The 19,263-nt window shown below is 45.9% G+C and overlaps 1 protein-coding gene across 3 annotated transcripts; it reads left to right on the forward strand.

The window, feature by feature from the left end:
- Window positions 1-918: 918 nt before the first annotated feature.
- DOLPP1 (dolichyldiphosphatase 1) lies at window positions 919-17,821 on the forward strand. 3 transcript variants are annotated; one of them, XR_013184928.1, is made up of 9 exons: window positions 919-1,064; window positions 9,162-9,262; window positions 10,865-10,949; window positions 11,209-11,308; window positions 12,063-12,161; window positions 13,420-13,548; window positions 14,056-14,145; window positions 14,987-15,115; window positions 16,537-17,821. XR_013184928.1 is itself a non-coding variant. In XM_054646335.2 (8 exons), the coding sequence occupies exons 1-8, from the start codon at window positions 989-991 to the stop codon at window positions 15,021-15,023; spliced, it is 717 nt and encodes a 238-aa protein (XP_054502310.1). In that variant the 5' UTR covers window positions 919-988; the 3' UTR covers window positions 15,024-15,770. The 3 variants fall into 3 exon arrangements, 2 of the variants coding, with proteins under 2 accessions (XP_054502310.1, XP_077045207.1); XM_054646335.2 differs by lacking the exon at window positions 16,537-17,821 and having other exon boundaries at window positions 14,987-15,770; XM_077189092.1 differs by lacking the exons at window positions 919-1,064; window positions 16,537-17,821 and adding an exon at window positions 1,690-1,835 and having other exon boundaries at window positions 14,987-15,770.
- The last annotated feature ends 1,442 nt before the right edge of the window (window positions 17,822-19,263 follow it).

Genomic DNA, 19,263 nt, shown 5'->3' on the forward strand with positions numbered 1-19,263 from the left:
GACTTTACTTCAGGTTTTTATTTTCACGTGTGCACACCCACATGGGAGCGGGTTGTTCTTTACACCTGCGGTTCCTAGGTGTTAAAAAATCCAAATATTCACTTTCAACGGCACTTGGACGTTACCAGTGAATCACTTCTGTGTGGGACAAAGAGAAATGTGCCCAGGATAGGGCAGTGATGTAGATGCTGTGATGTAGAGCTGAATGTACTAATACCCTTCTGAAATGAACGATTCTCATTTAAATCCTTTTTTTTTTTTTCGTTTTGGCATTTCGGTGGATTTTTGTTTTGTTTTGTTCCTTGGTTTGTTTTTTTTTAACAGCAACTGTGGCGGCTGCAGAGAGGTGTGAGGGCAGCCCGGGCGGCACCAGAGCGGGAACCCGCGGGTGTGAGGGATGTGAGGGAAGCCCGGGCTGTTCCTGCCGAGGTGTGAGGGGAACCTGGGGCGGGTCGCACCGGGCGCAGGGATGTGAGGGGAGCCCGGGCTGTTCCCGCTGAGGTGTGAGGGCAACCTGGGGCGGGTCGCGCCGGGGGCAGGGATGTGAGGGGAGCCCGGGCCGTTCTCGCCGGGCTCTGGGGGGGAGCCCAGCCCGGCCATTTTCCGCTGTAGCCCCTGCCTCAGCGCCCCGCGCCCGCCGCGCCAGCACCGCCGCTGATTGGCTGAGAACTGGCGCCAGGACGAGCTGCTGATTGGCCCATCCGCATGGCACCGCTGGCCAATGACGAAACGCCGTGCAGCCCGCCTTTCCTCCAACTGGCTGTAACGCTCCCTGTGCCCGCCCACTGCCGGGCCGCGGTGCCGCCAGCCGATTGGCTGAGGCACTCCCCGGGCTGGATGTTTAATTGGGCGGTGCTGGGCTGCCCGGCGCCTCACCTGCTGCGCGCCGCCATTGGTCCGCCGCTCCCCGCGCCCCCGCCCATTGGCCGCACCGCCCCTCAAGAGCGTCCCGATTGGCCGTAGCGGCCCGGCCCGGTATCCGGGTAAGATGGCCGCAGTCGGGGAGTGCTCGCTGCCCGCGCCGTGGCGGCCGGTCTCCCTCACTCACGTCGAGTATCCCGCAGGTAACGCTCCGTTTCGCCGCCGCCGGGCCTCCCCACCGCACCTCAGGGCGCGGCGGGCCCCTTCCCGCCGCCCCGCGGCGCCGCCGCGGGCCGCGCTGGCGGCTGCCAAATAGTGAGCCATTGAGCAGCAGCGCTGAGGCGGCAGGGCGCGCGTGCGCGTTGGGGGCGGCGAGGCGCTCTGCCAGATCGGGAGCCGCGGCGGGAGCGGCGATGCGCATGCGCGGTGGGGGCTCCGGTCTGGGGGGCTGCGGGAGGGGGGGACGGGGAAGGGGACCGGGAATGGACTCGGGGGGGCGGCTCCGTCCCGGAGATCCCGGAGCCGCCCTGCCCTCCACTGCCGCCCTGCCCGCTCCACACCGCCGCCTCGCCGCCCCTGCAGCCCTCTGGCCATGTGCGGTGCCCCCGGCTTCGAGGCGAGGGTCCCACCCACGGCGTGCAGCTCCCGGTGCCGCTTCAGCAGCTGCCGGTGTCGGTGTCACCTCCCTGCTCCGGACTCTGCGGGTCTGGCTCGGTGTATTACCGTGCTGGGGGGCTCTGGGGGCCCTGGTGCCCTCTCAGGAGTGGGGATGTGCCAGGGGGGCCGTGTCCCCCGGCTGGGCTCGGCTGCCGGGGCAGTTCGGGGGCTGTGCTGGCCGTGGGGATGGCAGCGTGTCCCTGTCCTGTCCCCGTGGATCTGCTGCTTTTCCTGGGAGCGCTTTGGTCAGTGAGCGCTGAGGGAAATGCCCCGAGCACTCCAGGCACAGGAGGTTTTGTGGCTCAGCTCTTGGCAAGGTGGGTTTGTGTCTTGGTTGAGGAGCAGTGTGTGCCTGAGTGCAGGGTGGGCTATTCCAGCTGGGACAGGTGTGATCCACAAAGGTCCTGCACACCAGCTGGAATGAGTTCCTGATGTGCAAGAGCAAGTGGGTCTGTGTTCAGCTGGCATATGCCTAAACTGTGTCCCATCAGTACCTGTGGTTCTTTGGAGCTCCTGTGGGTGTTTTGTGCTGTGCTGGGTTTAGGTGCCTGTTATAATCAGAGATAATAGAAAAATGAACTGTCAGAGTTATAGCATTAACCATTTGCTCAAAATCCAAATCTTGTCTAAACGCTGTTCTCAATATTTCCAGTTCCCAACTTGCCATGGAGTGTTGCTGTACGTCCTGTTTCAGTAGCTGGATTTTAGTTCCTGATGAAAGCTCCTCTCAGCAGTGCAATTCCTAAAGCTTTTAAAGTGCTTAGGGATCTTCTGGGTTGAAAGTGCCCATTTAGCTAGAAGACTTGAAATGTGACAACACTGAAAAAATATCTGGCACTGGAGATACATTATTTCTTGGCCCTCCCCCTTATGGCTGTTTGATGGTTTTCTGTGATGCTTTATGTGAAATATTGGCATTTCCTTTTCTGTCTTGCATTTTCCTCCACACTGTCAGCTCCTCTGCCATCCCCCTTCTCAAATATATTAATGTGTCAGTTTGGGAGAGATGGGAAATAATCTTGCCAGTAGTACTGATATATTCATCTTTGTATCTTATCTCCTTATCTGAACCTGGCAGTATACACAGAGCGTCCTGTGCTCCATTTGTTGGATTGGTTTGGGAAATGAAGGTGGTGGAAATCCCTGCACAAGGGTTATCTGTCAGATCTTGAACAATGTGACATAACCTGAATATTTTCTCTCTGCGTTGAGAGCTCTTAGACAGGCAAAAGGAGGAGGTGATTGTGTGGAGGGGTAAATCATCACCCAGCTTAGGGTTGTGTTTGGAGGGGATGGGCACTGTGTTTATCTTGGCTAAAATGTGTTTATGAAAGCCTTTAAAGTGGAGACAAAGGACTAAAACAATAAAACAGCTGGAGGTATAAAAGTTTGTTAATTTGTTTTCATAGAATCATTTAAGTTGGAGAAGCCCCTGAATCACCGAGTCCAGCTGTTCCTCCAGCACTGCCAAGGCCACCACTAAACCCGTTCCTCAAGTGCCACATTTACACAGCTCTTAAATCCCTGCAGGCACGGGGAGTCCACCACTGCCTGGGCAGCTCTGCCAGGGCTGGACAACACTTTCTGTAAAGAAGCTTTTCTTAATATCCAAGTTAGACCTTCCCTGTGCAATTTCTGGCTGTTTCCCCTTCTCCTGTCCCCGTTCCCTGGGAGCAGAGCCTGATGCCTGTCCCTCAGCTGTCAGGGAGTTGTGCAGAGCCAGAAGGTCCCCCCAGGCTGAGCCTCCCCAGCTCCCTCAGCTGCTCCAGATCCTTCCCCAGCTCTGTTCCCTCCTCTGGACATGCTTCAGCCCCTCAGTGCCTTTCTTGTTGCGAGGGGCACAAAGCTGCCCCCAGGATTTGAGGTGGGGCCTTAGCAGTGTCCAGCACAGGGAGATTTGGTGTCGTCAGTGAACTGAGAGTGCACTCGATCTCCTTGGCCAGATCATTAATAAACATATGAAACAGAACCTGCCTCAGAACTGAGCCCAGCCCCAGCTGGATTTAGCTCCATTCCCCACCAATCTGGGCCTGGACAGGTTTTTGTACCTGGAAAACAGAGCACCTATCCAAGCTGTGGATGTTCTCCAGGAGAATGCTGTGGAAAGCAGTGTCAAAGGCTTTACTAAGGCAAGGTAGACAACATTTTGTTCTAAAATAATGACTTGCAGTAAACTGTGGGTCTGAAGCTTTTACCTGGCTTTGGGGAAAGTGCTCTTAACTTTATTTAGAAAGCTGTTTACATTCAGCCTGGGCACATCTGAACTCCAGGTCCATAAAGTGCCTAGATAATGTATATTTCTAAAGGAGTGATGTTGGCAGCAGGCTCAGCACAGTGGAGTTAATGCAGCCTTGTGCTGCTGAGAGGGTCGGGATGAGAAATGGATCCTGCTTTTACCAACATCAATTATTAAGCTGTCTTGGCATGTCATGCACTGCTCTGTGGCAAACAGCTTCGGCTCTTGGCTGATCCCAGAGGCTGCTGAGCTGCTGTGGCAACTGCCTCTGAAAATCTCACATCTTTAAGGATTCCCAGTGCAGAGCCCCATCTTTCATCTGCCATGGGTGATGGTCCTGCTCCCTGGGTAAAAAGCTGTCACTGCTGATTTCTGCCTGGCAGATGAAGCCTGGGTTTGGGCTTCTGCTTCTAATTGTGAAGGGGAGAGGTGTCTCCAGAAAGGTGCTCCCTGTTCTGATCTAATGTTTCCTTATCAATAGTGATACATCAAACCCATCCTGAGCTGCTTGTGTGGCTGCACAGCTCTCCAGGGCTTTCTGCGATGTCCACTTTGAGCAAAACAAATGAGAAACAGCAAATGAATGCTGTGGTAATCAACTGCAGACTGGTCTGAGGAATGCAGTCTTGGAGACCTGACTGAAATATTACCCATAGGGAATGTTAGGATTAAACATAGGGAGAAAAAAATCAGCCATGGCAGTGCTGCCTGCGTGTGCTAAAGCACGCTGCTGCAGAGGACAGCCTGTAAAAATATCATCCTGATGCTGCTTTCAGAATTTTTTTAATCCTGGAGCATTTCATATTACCAGCTCTGCTTTGGTGAGACCAATGAATGATCTGGCATAGTGTCAGGTTGCTGGCAGGTAGGCAGGAATAATCCTTCTTCCCTATGTCCTTCCAGTAATGAGCTGGTGATTGCATCAGGGCTGTGAAGTCCTTTGATGGATGGATGGATAAAAGCTGTATCTCTAATTGTTCTTTGAATCCATTTCTGCTTTGGATCTCACAGTATCTTTGGCACTGAGCTTTGTAGCTTAATGTGGTTGTTGTTTCTTTTCTGTAAAGTCCACTGCTCAGTAATTTCATCAAACACTCTCTCATGTGCAGTGAGAGGCAGCGATTGTTTGCTGTCAGTTTCTCCATATAATTCATGACTTCATAGAACTGTTGTATCATCTGTTTTCCTTTTTCAGCTGAAAATCTGATTTATTTGATGTTTTCTGAATGGCTGCTGTTGCATACTTATCTTTGTCCCCATTCTATTTGCCTTTTCTGTGTGTACTCTCCCTTTTTAGCTGGTGACACCGCAATTGCATAATAAATTTTTGTAGTGCTGTAACAGTAACTTCTGTTGTGCTCTTAAAAAATGTTCTTCTTGCCTTTTTGACTGCTGCAGAGCACTGGGTGCTACTCTGAAGGTATTGGCACACTCTGAGTCTGAGGGTTTTTGTTTGGTAACAACTGAACTAAATCCTGTCATGTCATGGGTATAATTAGGGTTGTTTTTTCCCGTATGCATTGCTTTGCATGGGATGACTTTGTGCTGCAGACTTAAAACTCATCTTCAGGGACTTCCTGCCTGTAGGGTGAGTTTCACTGGAGAAACATCGAGTTCCTGGTTTGTTTGGGTTTTTTATTATTATTTGGAGAAAAGAAAGAAAACTTCCTCTCTTCAGTGCAGCTGGGATTCTTAGAGCTCTGGGACTTTCTGGACCTTCTCACACTGGACAAATTCTTTAAGGAGAGAAACCTGATGTGCCAAACCTTTTTCCCTGCAGAATGACAGAATATTCCCATTTTCCCAGTTTCTCCAGGATGTTTCCTACAGCCAGGCAGAGTTGGAGAGGCAGGTGTGCAGTGGGTAAAGAGGTTCAAAGGTGCTGTGTCTGTGCTTTGGCTCAGCAGTTCTTGTTGCTGTTCAGTATCAGCACATGCAGCTCCTATAGGAATGTTTGTTCTGATAACCCTCCTGTGCTTCTGTGCAGGCTGGGAGCTCACAAGTCAGGGCTCATTCCAGAGCTGAGCAGTATCTCCTGGAAGAAGCAGATCCCACTCTTTGTTTGTCTGCTTTAATGCAGGGTTTATGCTTAATCTCCCTGCAGAAGTTATGTCTGATTTTATGCCATAATTTAAAGCCTCCTGTAGATATTATTGCTGTCCCCCAGCTCGTGTTATGGGGATATGCACACGCAGAGGAAATCACTCTTTTGTATCATGAGTATTTAGTGATTTAGCGAGACATGCACACTGCATGTTATGTGTGCAACTTGCACATATGCACTCAGCCAAGAACACACAACCAGTGGCAGTGCCACAAATAGATCCTTCAATAGGAAGTGGTGGTGGCAAAGCTCAGTCTTGTGGTAGGATGTGGTTGGGGGCTGTTGATTCCCATTTTTACATCCTATACAGGTTAAGTAGATGTGGTGAAGCTCAGCTATTTCTACCGACAGGATGCTGGGTAAAATGTTGAATTGGAGCAGAAGTAGATGCTGAATGAAGGCTGAAAAAATAGCGTGTGTCTGAGCTATGTATAGTGCTGCACGTACTTATCTCTTGGCTGCCCAAAAATGGGGTAGTTGCATCCTTTATTTTTGCTTTTTGAGCTCCAGATAATGTCCAGGGAAAGCTGGACTTTAAAAAAGCAGAATTTAAAACTAAATAAAACCCAAGATATGTATTAAGTAGATTCTCCTACTGCATTTTTGTGGAGATTTTGTCTCTGTTCCTTCTTGTTGGAGGACCTGCTTTAAAATTCCCAAGTTTATCAAATTAAAGGAAAATTAATTTTTTATAAAAAAAGGCAGGGGTGCTGCTTGCTAGATCTGACTGGACTTTAAACTGTGGCTCTCCTGCACGTCTCCTTTCCCTGGGAATAAGTCTCAGAGCGCGCTGGAGCGTGAGAGGAGACAGGAGTGACAGAAGTAATCATGCTCCAAGGCCCCCGGAGCGCTGAGCAGCGCTGGCCTTTCTCTCAGAGCTCACTTTGCCTCCTCCACTGGGGATTTCCAGTCCTTTCTGAGCTGGGTTAGTCACTGAAGCTCTGCCCTGAGCTGCTGATCCAGTGGGGCCGTTTGTGATGGCGTTGGTGTGTTCCTGGGGTGGCTCCAGTGCTGCCTTCAGTGCCCAGCTGTTTATCTGCCTCCTCTGTAGAAAAAGTGGCTTCAGAATGTGACTGTGTTTAATTGCCATTAGGCACAGGAACATGAAGTACTATTAGTGATATCTGCTCTAAATGGACTGCTGAAATATTTGAGGAGCTTTTGTGTTAAGATTGAGAGAAGGACTTGGTGCCTGTAGGCACATCTGGGAGTGATGGTGTCTGGTTCCCCTCTCAGGTGTGGTTTTTGTGCCTGTGAAGTCTGGGTGATTTGATTTATTGGGGATGTTATCATGTAACATAACAGAGGATTTTGAGTTCGCCACTGCTGATCCTATTTAAATTAAAAGACTACTTGTTTAAGTACCTTTCCACCATCTGCACAAGAAATAGAACCCTCTGAGAAGATAAATAATCTGGTTTTATTTCTGCTTGACAAAATTATGGCTTTTAATGTGGAAGTGCTAAGCCTTTATGTGCCGTGGATTAACAGAGTGAGTGATCTGAAACATGGAGATCTCTTGATGAAGAGCTCTCTTATTTGGCAGTGCTGGAATTGAGACTTTTGGAAAGTATTCCTAAGGCTTTCAGGGTAGTTTAATTGTCTCTTGACAAGGTGGCTTCTCTCATGAATTCCCTCATCATTGATGACAGAACTCATTTTGTTGAGAGTTTGTGATTTATATTAAACCATAAGGGGCTTGATTGTCTATTGCCAAGTAACTGGTACTGTCACTTGTATCCCCTTTGTGTTACCATAATCCAGTGCTTTGGGAACATTTGGAATGCACCTGATGCAAGACAAACCTGCCATATGGAGCAAGAAAAGTTTCAAATTCAGTGTCTTGCAAAGCTTTTCAGGTCAAAACCAAAGCAGAACCTCACTTCAGTGGAAACCTAGCATGCCTGGGTTTATGTCCTCCAAATCTTCCTCCTTTCACCTAACTCCTGCTGGTAATCCTTGCTGATGATGTTGCTGATGCCCAAATTTAACCCAGAGTTTGGAATTCCAGAGGCTTCCATGCACTATACCTGATGTAACCACAACTATGTGGCAATAAGCATCAGCAGCATGAACTTTGTGAAGGGGCGATAACTTATTTTTTTATCAGTTCCAGCACTCAGAGGCTGAGGTTAAAGTCCTTTTCACCAAGTGCTGCTTTGAAATGTGGCTGTGTGGGCTGGGGAGCCTGGGTGCCTTGCAGTGGAATTGATCTAGGAATGAGTCCAGTGCTCAGACTTGCAGAGGCATCCTGTTTCCTTTTGAGAGGAGGGAAGAAGGACAAATTTATGTGGGGGCTGAGCCTTTTGTGTTCAGTGATGGGATGGAGAGGATCTGGTCTGTGAGAACCAACACTCAAAGTACCCATCTCTTCTGCTGCTTGCTGGGTTCATACAGTGAGTTTGTGGTGACTTCTGTATTTAAAGATTCTTTGGCAGACAGTTCTCACTCTTATCATACAAATTGCTGATTTGGAGCAAAATTGCTCTGATAATTTTTTGTGAATTTGTGCTGACATCTTTTCTCTGAACACTTCTGTATGTGTCCCTTTTTGGGGAAGAGAGGCAAGAGAAACTGGGATCAAAATGCACAGCTGCTCCTTACTGCTGCTGCCCACTTCTGTGGCTTTTGTAGTTCAGAATAAAGGTTTTGAGGGACCTTATGACCTCTGTTGGGTCCCATTGCAGCTCCCTGATTCTCCCTGGGGGATAACTAGACTGTTAATTATTTGGGTTGGAGGCCCAAATCTCCCTCTGTGTGGTACAAGTGGGCTACTGGTTAAAAAGGCAGAGTCTCCTTTATTTCCCTGATATCTCCTGCTATGTTTAGCTGTTTATTTCCTTCCCATTTTGCTAATGCTGGTGTTCGTGCAGACACATGGTGAGACAGATTAGGAAGCTGATCCAGCTGAAAACTAACCCATTTCAGTGAGGGAGTGGGAAAGGATTTGTTTGGGGACTTTTGCTGGCTCAGAGAAGAAATAGGAATGAGGGGAAGATGCTGCCTCTTCTGCAGCAGCCTGTGCTCATGTTGGATTAAAGTAGCTCTGGGCCCACACCCATGGTTATTGTTGTAAAGTGGGTGTAAATCTCTGCTGAATGATTCCAGGCTCCTTTCACCCTTGATTTTGAACCTGCATGGAAGCTCTGCTGTCTCCCTTTCATTCTGGAACACAGGGACTGCCTACACTGCTGAGTCTGCCCCTCTGCTCTGTGATGCAGGGCTCTGACTGACCCATGTTGTGGTGGAAGGCAAGTACCTGTGAAATTCACACTGATTGGTTTCTCTTGTTTGTTTCCCCAGGTGATTTCTCTGGCCAGCTTTTAGCTTATTTGAGTCTTGGTCCAATATTCATTATTGTTGGCTTTGTAACACTCATCATATTCAAGAGAGAGCTTCACACGGTGAGTCCTTCTCTCCCTTCCCAGCCTCTCCTTACGACAAAAGTCTTTTCCTTTGTCACCTGGGGCTCCTGTATTCACACTTCTTTTTCTCTCTAAAAGGAGCAAGCTGAGGAAAGCCATCTTCCTGTCAGGGAACAGCAGGAGACACTTAGCACCCGTAGCAGGTTAAAAGGCTGCTCAGCCTTTTCTGACTTCTCTGTTACTCTGGTGTGTTTTGGACACTATCTGTGCAGAACCATCGAGGGAGATGTCTGAGGAAGTACAGAATGCTGTTGCAGAGTGGGAACACTCCCAAGATCCAGTAGGATCATAGCACTGGGCAGCATATGCAGGAAATGGTGTGTGTAACTCAGGGGGATGCACTTTCTTTGAACTACTGAGGCAGAAAAGGGGATAAAAATAAAACCTAAAGCTTTCCAAGGGAGTGGATCTGTCTTTAAGGGCTGTTTTTCAAATGTGAGCTGAATACCAGGGGCAGAAAAAACTTGTTTCAATCCAAATTCTTAAAATACTTTTTATCTGCTCTGCCAGGTAGTTGGGAATCAGTGTCATGGATAAACTCCCTCTAGGACATATAAACCTCTTGTAGCATTTGTCCTCAATAAACAGATAAAACAGGGGCCACTGAAAGGATTTTGAATGTAGGGCCACAGTGTCATGGGAACCAGTGGCCCATGGGACCTGGGAATAGGGAACTCTTAACTAGGGAAGGCAGTTGTACAGTAACTGTACAACCTTCAGGTTTTTGGTAACTCAAAGGTTTTGTGTTGGCCCAAAAGAGAAAAGAAGCCAGAGTAACTATTGCACAGATTTATAGTTTTTTCAGTACAGGGATTTGCTTGGTGTTGGTAACAAGATGAGTGCTGAGGTTGATTCTCAGTTCTCTGTGTGGGAAGTCACCACTGGGCTGGAGAGGGACACTGGCTGCCTTGCAGCAGCCTGATCCGTGGCTCAGGATGAGGAGTGAAAAATTGCTTCATCATGTGGAATGGGACTGAGTGCTAAGGAGGCAGTGTCATCACCAGCTGGGAATTTGATCACAGCAGCAGGACTAATTTAGGGGAGGTGTATGAACTGTGAAGTTGAAGAGCAAAAATAAATGCTACCAGGTCTGGCTTAGCTCAGAATGTGAATTCATCTTGGACTGAAGACAGCAGCTTCATGATGAAAATATTCATAGAAGGAAGAGCCAGAAAGCCTAAAAAGTCACCTTTGTTTTAAACTATTTCCCCAGATAACAGTGTCTGCACTCCCCCTGTTGGTCATTGGGAAAAGCCAGTTCCCAAAACGTGCCCTATTAAAAAGGTCACTTTCTGCACTCACTGGTGCAAGGTGCTGGCAGAAGTGCCCTGCTGTGTCATTTTTGTCTTTCTGTGTATCTGCTGCTGAAAAGCTGCATGTACACAATATGTTGCCAAATAGAAAGTGAGATGAAAATAAATGCTTTTCTTCTCAGGTATAGAATTTGGAAGCCATTGGTTTTAACTCTAGTAGTCAAAAAAGAAAATTAGAAGCATAATGTTTGGGGTTTTGTCAACAGAGAGAGCCTGGTAAGTAGAAGGATCTCTTAGAGGGGATGACACAGCTGTCTTGCTTTCACAGATCTCTTTCTTGGGAGGGCTGGTGTTCAACGAGGCAGTGAACTGGTTAATAAAAAATGTAATCCGGGAGCCTCGGCCGTGCCAAGGTAGGGTGTGCACCATGAGTGTGGTGGTGTCAGGGGAGTTTGGGGTGGAATGCTGACTGGGGGGAGTTACAGGGGTTTTCCCCCTTTGCCTCAGGTTGGCTGTGGATGTTTGGGTGTAAGAAGGCTGACAGAGCCTCCTGAGCAGGGCCATGTCCTGGGAGCTTTGTGCATGCTCCAGCAGCATGGGCTGGCTTCATATCTGGAGTGTTCCAGTTGCTGACTATACCTTGACCATATTCTTTTTTTCTTCTCTTCCCAGAAGCCCATTCAACAGTGACCACAAAATATGGGATGCCATCCAGCCACTCCCAGTTCATGTGGTTTTTCTCTGTCTATTCTTTTCTGTTCCTTTATTTAAGGTAAAAATTCCGGGTCAGGTTTTGGCTGTTAATATGTTGCAACACCTGAAATGGGTGGCTCCCTTGCTGGGTGCCGCTTGAGTGGGATAATGGAATTAAATCTGAGGACCTGCACAATTTATTGTGGCTCGGGTGGGATTGGAGCATGTCTGTCTCAATCTGAATGTAGGGCTGGAGTTTCTTTTTCTAAGCTATAATGGTGCCCCAGTGTGAGGGAGGAGGTGGGGGAAAAGGAGGAGAAATGAAGAGCTGCTTTCTCATTTTGTCTCAGTTTCAGTGGGGTTATTTATAATCTTTTGGATAGTACCAGCTGTCCACTTGCATGACCTTTTAGTTGACTTTCCTTACCAAGCACTGGGTTTACCTGTGCTTTAATGAAATTCTTGCTGGGGCATGGCTCTGGAAGGAGGAAGACAAAAGTCTTGTGGCTCTGGGTGGAGGAAGACAAAGTCACAGTTCCTCCTGGCTCTGTGGGTGATGGAGGGACTCTGTCTTGGCTCCCTGTTGCCTGTGCTCAGCACATGTCTCTCACATCAGTGTGAGCATCCTGCCCTCCATCACAGCAATCCCTGTTCACAGTTGGAGAGAAGCACCTGTGGCTCCTTGGCTGCTCTTTAACTGCTGCCAGTGCACAGATTGCTGCTGGGATGGGATTGAGCTGCCCATGACCCCAGTGGAGTAAAGCTTTCAGAGGGAGGGAGGTCAGGAGTGCTCAGCTCCCTGCCCTGTGCTCATGGCTCTCCGTCTCTTTCAGAATGCACCAAACAAACAACGCGAGGTTTCTGGATTTGCTATGGCGACATGTGCTGTCCATCTGCCTCGTCACAGTGGCTTTGCTAGTCTCATATAGTAGGTATGGAGCAACTGTTTTCTCTTCTGCTCTCACACAGCCTCGTGGCCTGTCCCAGCCAGCAGCCCTGGCGTTCCTTATCCTGCCTTTCCCACCTGATTCTGCACTGCAGCTTGGTACAAGTGTTGCCATGAGACCCAATAAACAAAAGTGCTTCGTGTGTGGTGCTTCACAAGCATTTACAAAACCTCAAATCAGCTGAGCTTGTGCCAGTTCCCCACAGGCTCCAGTGCCATGCTCCATCCAGCCTCACTGCCTCGCCCTCTTTCCAGCACTGAGTGTGGAGGCATTGCCCCATCTGGGCACAGCAGCATCTGCAGCATGTGGATCACTACAGATGATCAATCCCACTGTTTTGTTTGAGCATTAGTTAATCAAAACGTTTATAGCTGTTGGCTTGCAAGATTTAGTTAAGATGGATAAAGAAAATGGAACTGTGATAGTGATTTTTTTTTCTCTCTTTAGTAGATTAAATGTAAAGTGAGCTCCAGTGATTGGAAAAACAGACAAATTCAAGCTAGAAATAGGGTCACATTTTCCACAGGAAAGTAATTACCTGTTGGCACAGCTGACTGTATGCTACAGCTGATTACTTATTACTAATTATTTTAAAAGCCTGGCAGAACAAATTTGTCAGAGGTGTTTGGTCTAATTAAAACAAAATTAGAGGAAATCAAGTGACCTATGTTAGACAGAAGGTCAGATAAGATGATCATAATGATATGTGAGCAAAAAGAATTTTGAATGTAGCTTGTGCACACATAACAGGCCAACAGTGCAGCTCTGAATGGCTGCAGTCACAGTGAGCACATTGGTCATGCAGCCTCTGTGCCTGTCACATTGGAGAGCCCCAAAATCACACACAAAAAAAAAAAGCTGTCTATGTTCTTAAAAGCCTTTAAGCCCCAGCTTTGGTGGCCTGGAGGAGCCTTGTCCCATTACTGCCTTTGGAAAAGTCACTTTTGGAACTAACAGTATTAGTTCTTCAGCTGATCCAAAGATGGATGAAGGAGAATGTGGAGGGTTATTGAGTTAAGCTCAAACTAGAAGTGCTCCAAGCTGAAACTGCTGTAGCAGGGAAGAATTTTCCCCATTTTTCCCCCCACTATTTTTGCCAGCTTTTTACTGAAAAAAGACACCCACTTTTAACATTTGGAGGATAACTTGCACCCATATCTGTGGGTCCAGTGACACCTCAGCTCCTGAGTCTTGGCTCCTTTTGTTTTAAAGCCTGTCTGGTGACTCTTTTCTTCCACTGCAGGGTTTATTTGCTTTACCACACCTGGAGCCAAGTCCTATATGGAGGTGTGGCAGGAAGCATCATGGCCATAGCCTGGTTTGCCTTCACACAGGAGATCCTAACTCCCCTCTTCCCGAGGATAGCTGCGTGGTAAGGCTCTATTCTGTGGAGGTTTGTTATGGATGTTAGAAATGAGAATTCCTGGGCTCTGTCCCAGTTTTGCATACTGGCTGTTGTGTAACCTACTTTGTTCCTCCATGTTTTCTTGTGCATGCATATATACAAAGGATCATATGTCCTTGGTAAGGGTGGGGAAGAGGGAATTTAATCAATTGCTACATTTTGTAAAGCCCTACTAAAGCTGAGGTGTGGCAGCCTGCTGGAGGAGCTTTGCAAGATGAACAGCAGACCTTTCTTAATGAATGTCTAATAACCCAGTCAAATTGCAAACTATTTACATGTAATATAGTCTGGAAATATTGCATAAGGAAAGAAAAAAAATGTTTTTTTAAAATGTAACAAAGCCTGAAGTGATAGAATAGAATTTTTAAGTAGAGCAGGTGTTTGTGTGGTTTTTTTTTTTTTTTTTTTTTTATGAAAATTCCAGTGAAGAAAATCTAATTATTTCCCCCTTTCCACCACAATGTCCTTTTTCAGGCCAATTTCAGAGTTCTTTTTAATCCGAGATACCAGCCTCATTCCTAACATCCTGTGGTTTGAATACACAGTCACAAGAGCAGAAGCAAGGTAAGTTCTGTTGGGAGTGGAGGAGCTGTTGCTGCTCTGACCTTTCAGATGCAGTTATTAATTAATTTTCTGATATGTAGCTGATAATTTTGGGCTGCTGTGGGTAGAATAGCTCAAAGTAAGGAAATACAAAGTTGTGGGTTAACGACTGCATCTGAAAGGTGAGTCTGGAGAGAGTGTGATTCAAGAATTTAATCTCATTTAAGTAGCATTTCAGCTCCTTGGCTTATGGTTTTTGCAAGCAGTTGTTTATAATCTTGCATCCCCATGTGAGCTTGTTTACACTGAAGATGGGGTGGGTGTTCTGGGAGTGTGGAGAGTGGGAAGGAATGATCAGCTTGGTGGGTATGGCAGGGTCACTTCAGTTTTGTGTGCAGCTAAGCAGAGGCACACTTTAATCCTCCTGTATTTGCCTCTGGTTTGTTGCAGCCCCCTGGGATGGGCTGGGTGTGGTGGTGTTTGCAGGGGTCCCAGGATGAGGGAAGAGATGAGAATCTTGACTGCATGTTTCAGAAGGCTGATTTATTATTTTATGATATATATTATATTAAAAGAAAATTATATACTAAAACTATACTAAAAAATAGAAGAAAGGATTTCATCAGCAGGCTAGCAAGGAATGATAATAAAATCTTGTGACTGCTCACAGCCTCGACACAGGTGGCTGTCATTGGTCATCAAGTAAAAACAATTTCACATGCTGGGTAAACAATTCTCCAAATCACATTCCAAAGCAGCAAAACATGGAGAAACTGAAGCTTCTCAGGAGTAAAGATCCTGGCGAAAGGATTTTCCATAAAATATGTCTGTGACAGCTGGGGTCCCCTGTGCTGCCTTGCAGGAACAGACAGCGCAAGCTGGGTACGAAGCTGCAGTGACGGGACCAGGGCGCGCTGCAACAGAGACGACAGACAAGAGCAGAGACCTGGGAGCAGCAAGGAGCCTTTTTACAGACGGACCAAAGGAACAGGCAGGGACCATACCCAAAACCTGAAAGCCTTTGCTCTGCTTTAGCAGCTAAGCTGGATGCTCCCTGATGCATGTGGGACCGTGCAGGAGTAGAAACTCATTTTGAACACAGATGCACATGGTTGGATGTACCATCGTGTCTACGTCAGGGGAGGGGGGAGAAAATGCCTGGTGTCGTGTTCGGGGGAGGGAAAACCAAAAATGAATCCTTTCTGTGACTTTTTTTTTCAGCATGAAATATACACACTATTTATTTATTTTTTTAAATGGAACTATTGTTTATGGGGTGGGTGAGGCGTTGATTGTGTGTTTTGCTTTTTTTTTTTTACTTTTTTTTTTGGAAGAAGATGACAAAACTATAATCTAAAGTTGGTCATGTTTAATTAGGGCTTCTAATTCTTACATGGTTTTTAGGAGGGAGGGCATCTAGGAGGGTTGATCAAGACAGAAGGGAGAAGAAGACTTTCCTTTCTGCAGTCAGTTTGGGAGATCAAAATCAATTCCAACTGTACTTTGTACAGACAAAAAGACTATAAAGATCTGATTTTTAACACTAGTGACAGTTCTGCAGGGAATCCTGCACGGATACCAGTTAAGGGGAGTGTGTGTGTAAAACAAAGGAAAAACACAAATATACTGACTCTTATTTTTTTCCACTGCTGCTCCTGTTGTGTAATTAGCAAGAGTGTCCTTTTCAGAATCTCTTCTAGGTGGCAAGATTATCATACATATCTCACATTTATTCCATCTCTTCCTTTATACTTTTATTATCTCAGGGTTGCTGTGATCTGTACAGCTTTTGTTGTACTGAGTGTGCCGAGGGCACTGGGAAGCCCATTGGTTATAAGCAGTGCTGTGCTCCAGTGAGAGTCAGCCCAAAGCCTTACAAAATTCAGTTGCTGGTCTCTGTCTTAAGCACTGGATTTTTTTTTTCTTTTAAAGCTTAAGGGAGGGATTTTTATGAATGAATATAGTGACAACCACAAAAGAACAAGGCAAATGACTAATAACTAGCTCAGCTGCTCTCTGAATTATTCCTTGAAGAGCCCTGTTAGACTCCATCCCTGAACTCCAAGTAGGGAATTTATCCTAGCAGAGGCTCCATCACAGTAGCTTGGCTGGGGTTCTGCAGCTGTAACCTTGAATGCTGAACTCCTACCAGCAAGTTTTGCTCTCCATCCTTCTTCCATGGCGATTGTGGCGCTCTGGGTGCTGTGTCTCTGTGGGAGTGTGCCTGCCATCTCTGTGTGCTGGTGATGCCTCCGACCTCTGTGAGCCATCAGTGACCTGCCAAGGGCTATACTCAAAGTGCTTCAGGGCTGTGCATGGACACTTTCTGTATTTCTAGTATATAATGCAGCAGTTCAAGTGTAACTACAGAGAAGTATTTATTCAAAGCACAATTGACTTGAACTTTCACAGATAAAGGACAGCTTCTGAACTGGCTCAAAGGTCATCGGTGTGCCTTCGATGCAGTCATGAGCAGAGGTAAAATGACTGTCACATCTCAGTCTTGCTGCTTGTTTTCCTATCTCCACTTTAATCAGACTCCTGCATTATAAAGCTGCTTGAAGTCAGATTTTTTTTATGTTCATCCTGGTTATTTTTTTTTTTAAGTTTTCATCTGTGCCTGTTGCTATAGGAGTTTGTGTGTTTGTGTGGAGCTGCTGTTGGACACCCAGACTGTAAACTGTAGAAAGTGATCCTGATTCAGGAGATCAGGAATGAAGGCTGTTTAAATTTCTGTATTTAAATAGCTACGGGTAGTAAATTATCTGTTTTCAGTTGGTACAGCAAGTATATATATATATAATTTTTTTAAGAACTGTTTAGCACTTGCATAACATAAGCAATCCTGTAATAACTGAAGGAGCCAAGCACTGGATCTGCTTTGAAGGTGCATCATAATCAAGAGGCATCTTGCAGCTTTCACAAGGACATTTGATGTGCCTTAGACCAGCTCTGTTGGGATGAGACAGGACATCAGGCAGGTCCCGTGACGTGGTGGTACCATATGTTTCAGTTTGAAAACTGGTACTTATGTCTTGCAAAACCATTCATTTTCTCTTTATATCTTTTGTAAGTGCACTGACAAAGCCAGAACAGAGATCACACCTCTCTTCCAAGGTTGCTGAAGGAGTGGATTGTTTCAGGAGTGGCTTAGCACTTCCCCAGCCTCTCGAGCTGTTACAACAGACTGCTGGAAAAAATAAATACATGGCAACACCTATTGAGCATAGGGAAGAGGGTTCATCTCCTCATGGAGAGCAGTGCAGTGTAAAAAGCTGTTCCACTTCATGTTGCCTTCAAACCCATGCTTCCTACAGTAATTCTTAGGAGTGAGGGACAGGAAGAAGAGCTCTTGTAAGACACTGTAATAAACTCTCCTCTGTTCTCTCTGAATTGTTTGTAATCTGCATCTTCTGCCTACTTTTGCTGTACCTTTTCAGAAATCTTTGCAATACTTGATATACAGTAGAAATTCCTTAGTGATTCCATGGATTTTCTTAACTAAATGGTGCTGTGCAGGAAAAAGATTTGAGCTCTGCCTTATTATCCTACACTTGTATGAAATCTCCTGCCACTAGTTTTCTGAAATTGAATGTTTTCTTTGGAATATGTGGCTTTGCAAGCAGATGCTTTCTCTTCCTCCCCTGTACTCAAGGGGGCTGGATGGAGATATGACAATAAAAGGAAGGTGACAGAATGCTGTGGTTCACTGTTCTTGCTGTCCCCATACAATCATTGTCCCATTAAGGGCAGTTATGTAACTTCTGCAGTGTTTAAGGAGTTTTAAGCCTTTTTGTAGCATTTATCTGTTTATTGTGTCCCAGTTTATTCAACAAACATTTCCAAACTTTGCATGACATGGATCCCACTACCCAACAGTATTTAACACAGCTAACCAGCAAAACATGCAACACTACCAGGCTGTGTCAAAAATTGCACTCACCCCAAGAGTTATCTGAATATTTTCAGTCTATGAGTTTCTGAAATAATTTGTTCCAAATCAGTCGTTTTGTTTAGTTTTAGTTTCTTTAGGAGCTTTAGTTTCTTCTACTTAATGTGCCTTTAAAACAATGGGCATCTCTTGATAAAACAATCAGAAACAGGGAGAAGAGTATTCAGTAAGTCAACAGTGAAAAAATCTTGAAGATACAAACCAGAAGGACATCACATTTTAGAACTTGTACAATAAGAAAAGAGTTTTTAAAGGAAAAACCTTGTAATGATTTTAGTGTCCTTTCAAGCACTTTAAAAATCAACCTCATTCATCTGAATTTCAGCTCTGTGTTTTAATAAGGATGCATTAGGTGGTTTATGAATCTTGTATCTCTTTCAGTCTGCTCCCTGCAGCTGTACTCTGCTGAAGCTAGTGGGATGTCCAGATTTAGTTCCAGAATAGATCAATCCAATCTTCTGAGGTACAGTCCTCAGCAGTACATGCTTATGCTTAGGCTTTAATAGGCACTTTGCTTGGAGAGCCTTCCCCTTTGAGACAGAAGTGGAAAAGGGCGAGTCTCAAATACTTCAGTGGTGCTACTTGTGCTTGAAGGCATTGCAGACATGGAAAAATAATTCATCCTCTGGTAACAGAGGCTGATTCAGTATGGGGGGAGGATTACTTTAGCAAAATGAATTTTTTTTTTTTTCCGTGTAAAAGGCTCCATAAATCCAGATGTTATTCCAGTAAGGTTTGTTCTTGTCCGTAGTATTTACACAATCACTTAGAGTTTGATAATACTGAGTATCCTCTTGCAGTTTTCAGTCTGATTGATACAGAGGAGTCACCAGAGCAGGGATTTCTGCTTGCAGGTCTGTAGTGCTCCTATTCATGCTTTTAGGCTGTCTCACTCCATTCAGGATTCTTCTAAAAGATCAACTAAATCCATGTAGATGATGTGAAAGTGGCAGTTCAATACAATCACTGGCTGTGCAGGTGAGTTTCAGTTAAATTTTCCTCTTTTAAGGTATGTTATTAGGTATAAGATAGAAGCTTTGAAATAACATCCTTTCAGGAAAAAAAAATGCCAAAGCATTGGCATGTATATGTTGAGAAACAAATTAGAATTATTTTTTCTTCTTTTACTTTAAAAAGCTTTAGTGCAAATTTGTTCATATATGTTCATCAAGGCACTTTGATCATGT

The sequence above is a fragment of the Agelaius phoeniceus genome, chromosome 21 (assembly GCF_051311805.1).
Source record: "Agelaius phoeniceus isolate bAgePho1 chromosome 21, bAgePho1.hap1, whole genome shotgun sequence".
NCBI lineage: Eukaryota > Metazoa > Chordata > Aves > Passeriformes > Icteridae > Agelaius > Agelaius phoeniceus.

What these genes read in the sequence shown, in the direction of transcription:
- DOLPP1 (XM_054646335.2), top strand. Translation starts at nt 989, where the DNA reads ATGGCCGCAGTCGGGGAGTGCTCGCTGCCCGCGCCGTGGCGGCCGGTC. An exon ending in TCACGTCGAGTATCCCGCAG is followed by an intron (nt 1,065 to 9,161) that starts GTAACGCTCCGT and finishes TTGTTTCCCCAG; the next exon opens with GTGATTTCTCTGGCCAGCTT. An exon ending in GTCACAAGAGCAGAAGCAAG is followed by an intron (nt 14,146 to 14,986) that starts GTAAGTTCTGTT and finishes GCTGCCTTGCAG; the next exon opens with GAACAGACAGCGCAAGCTGG.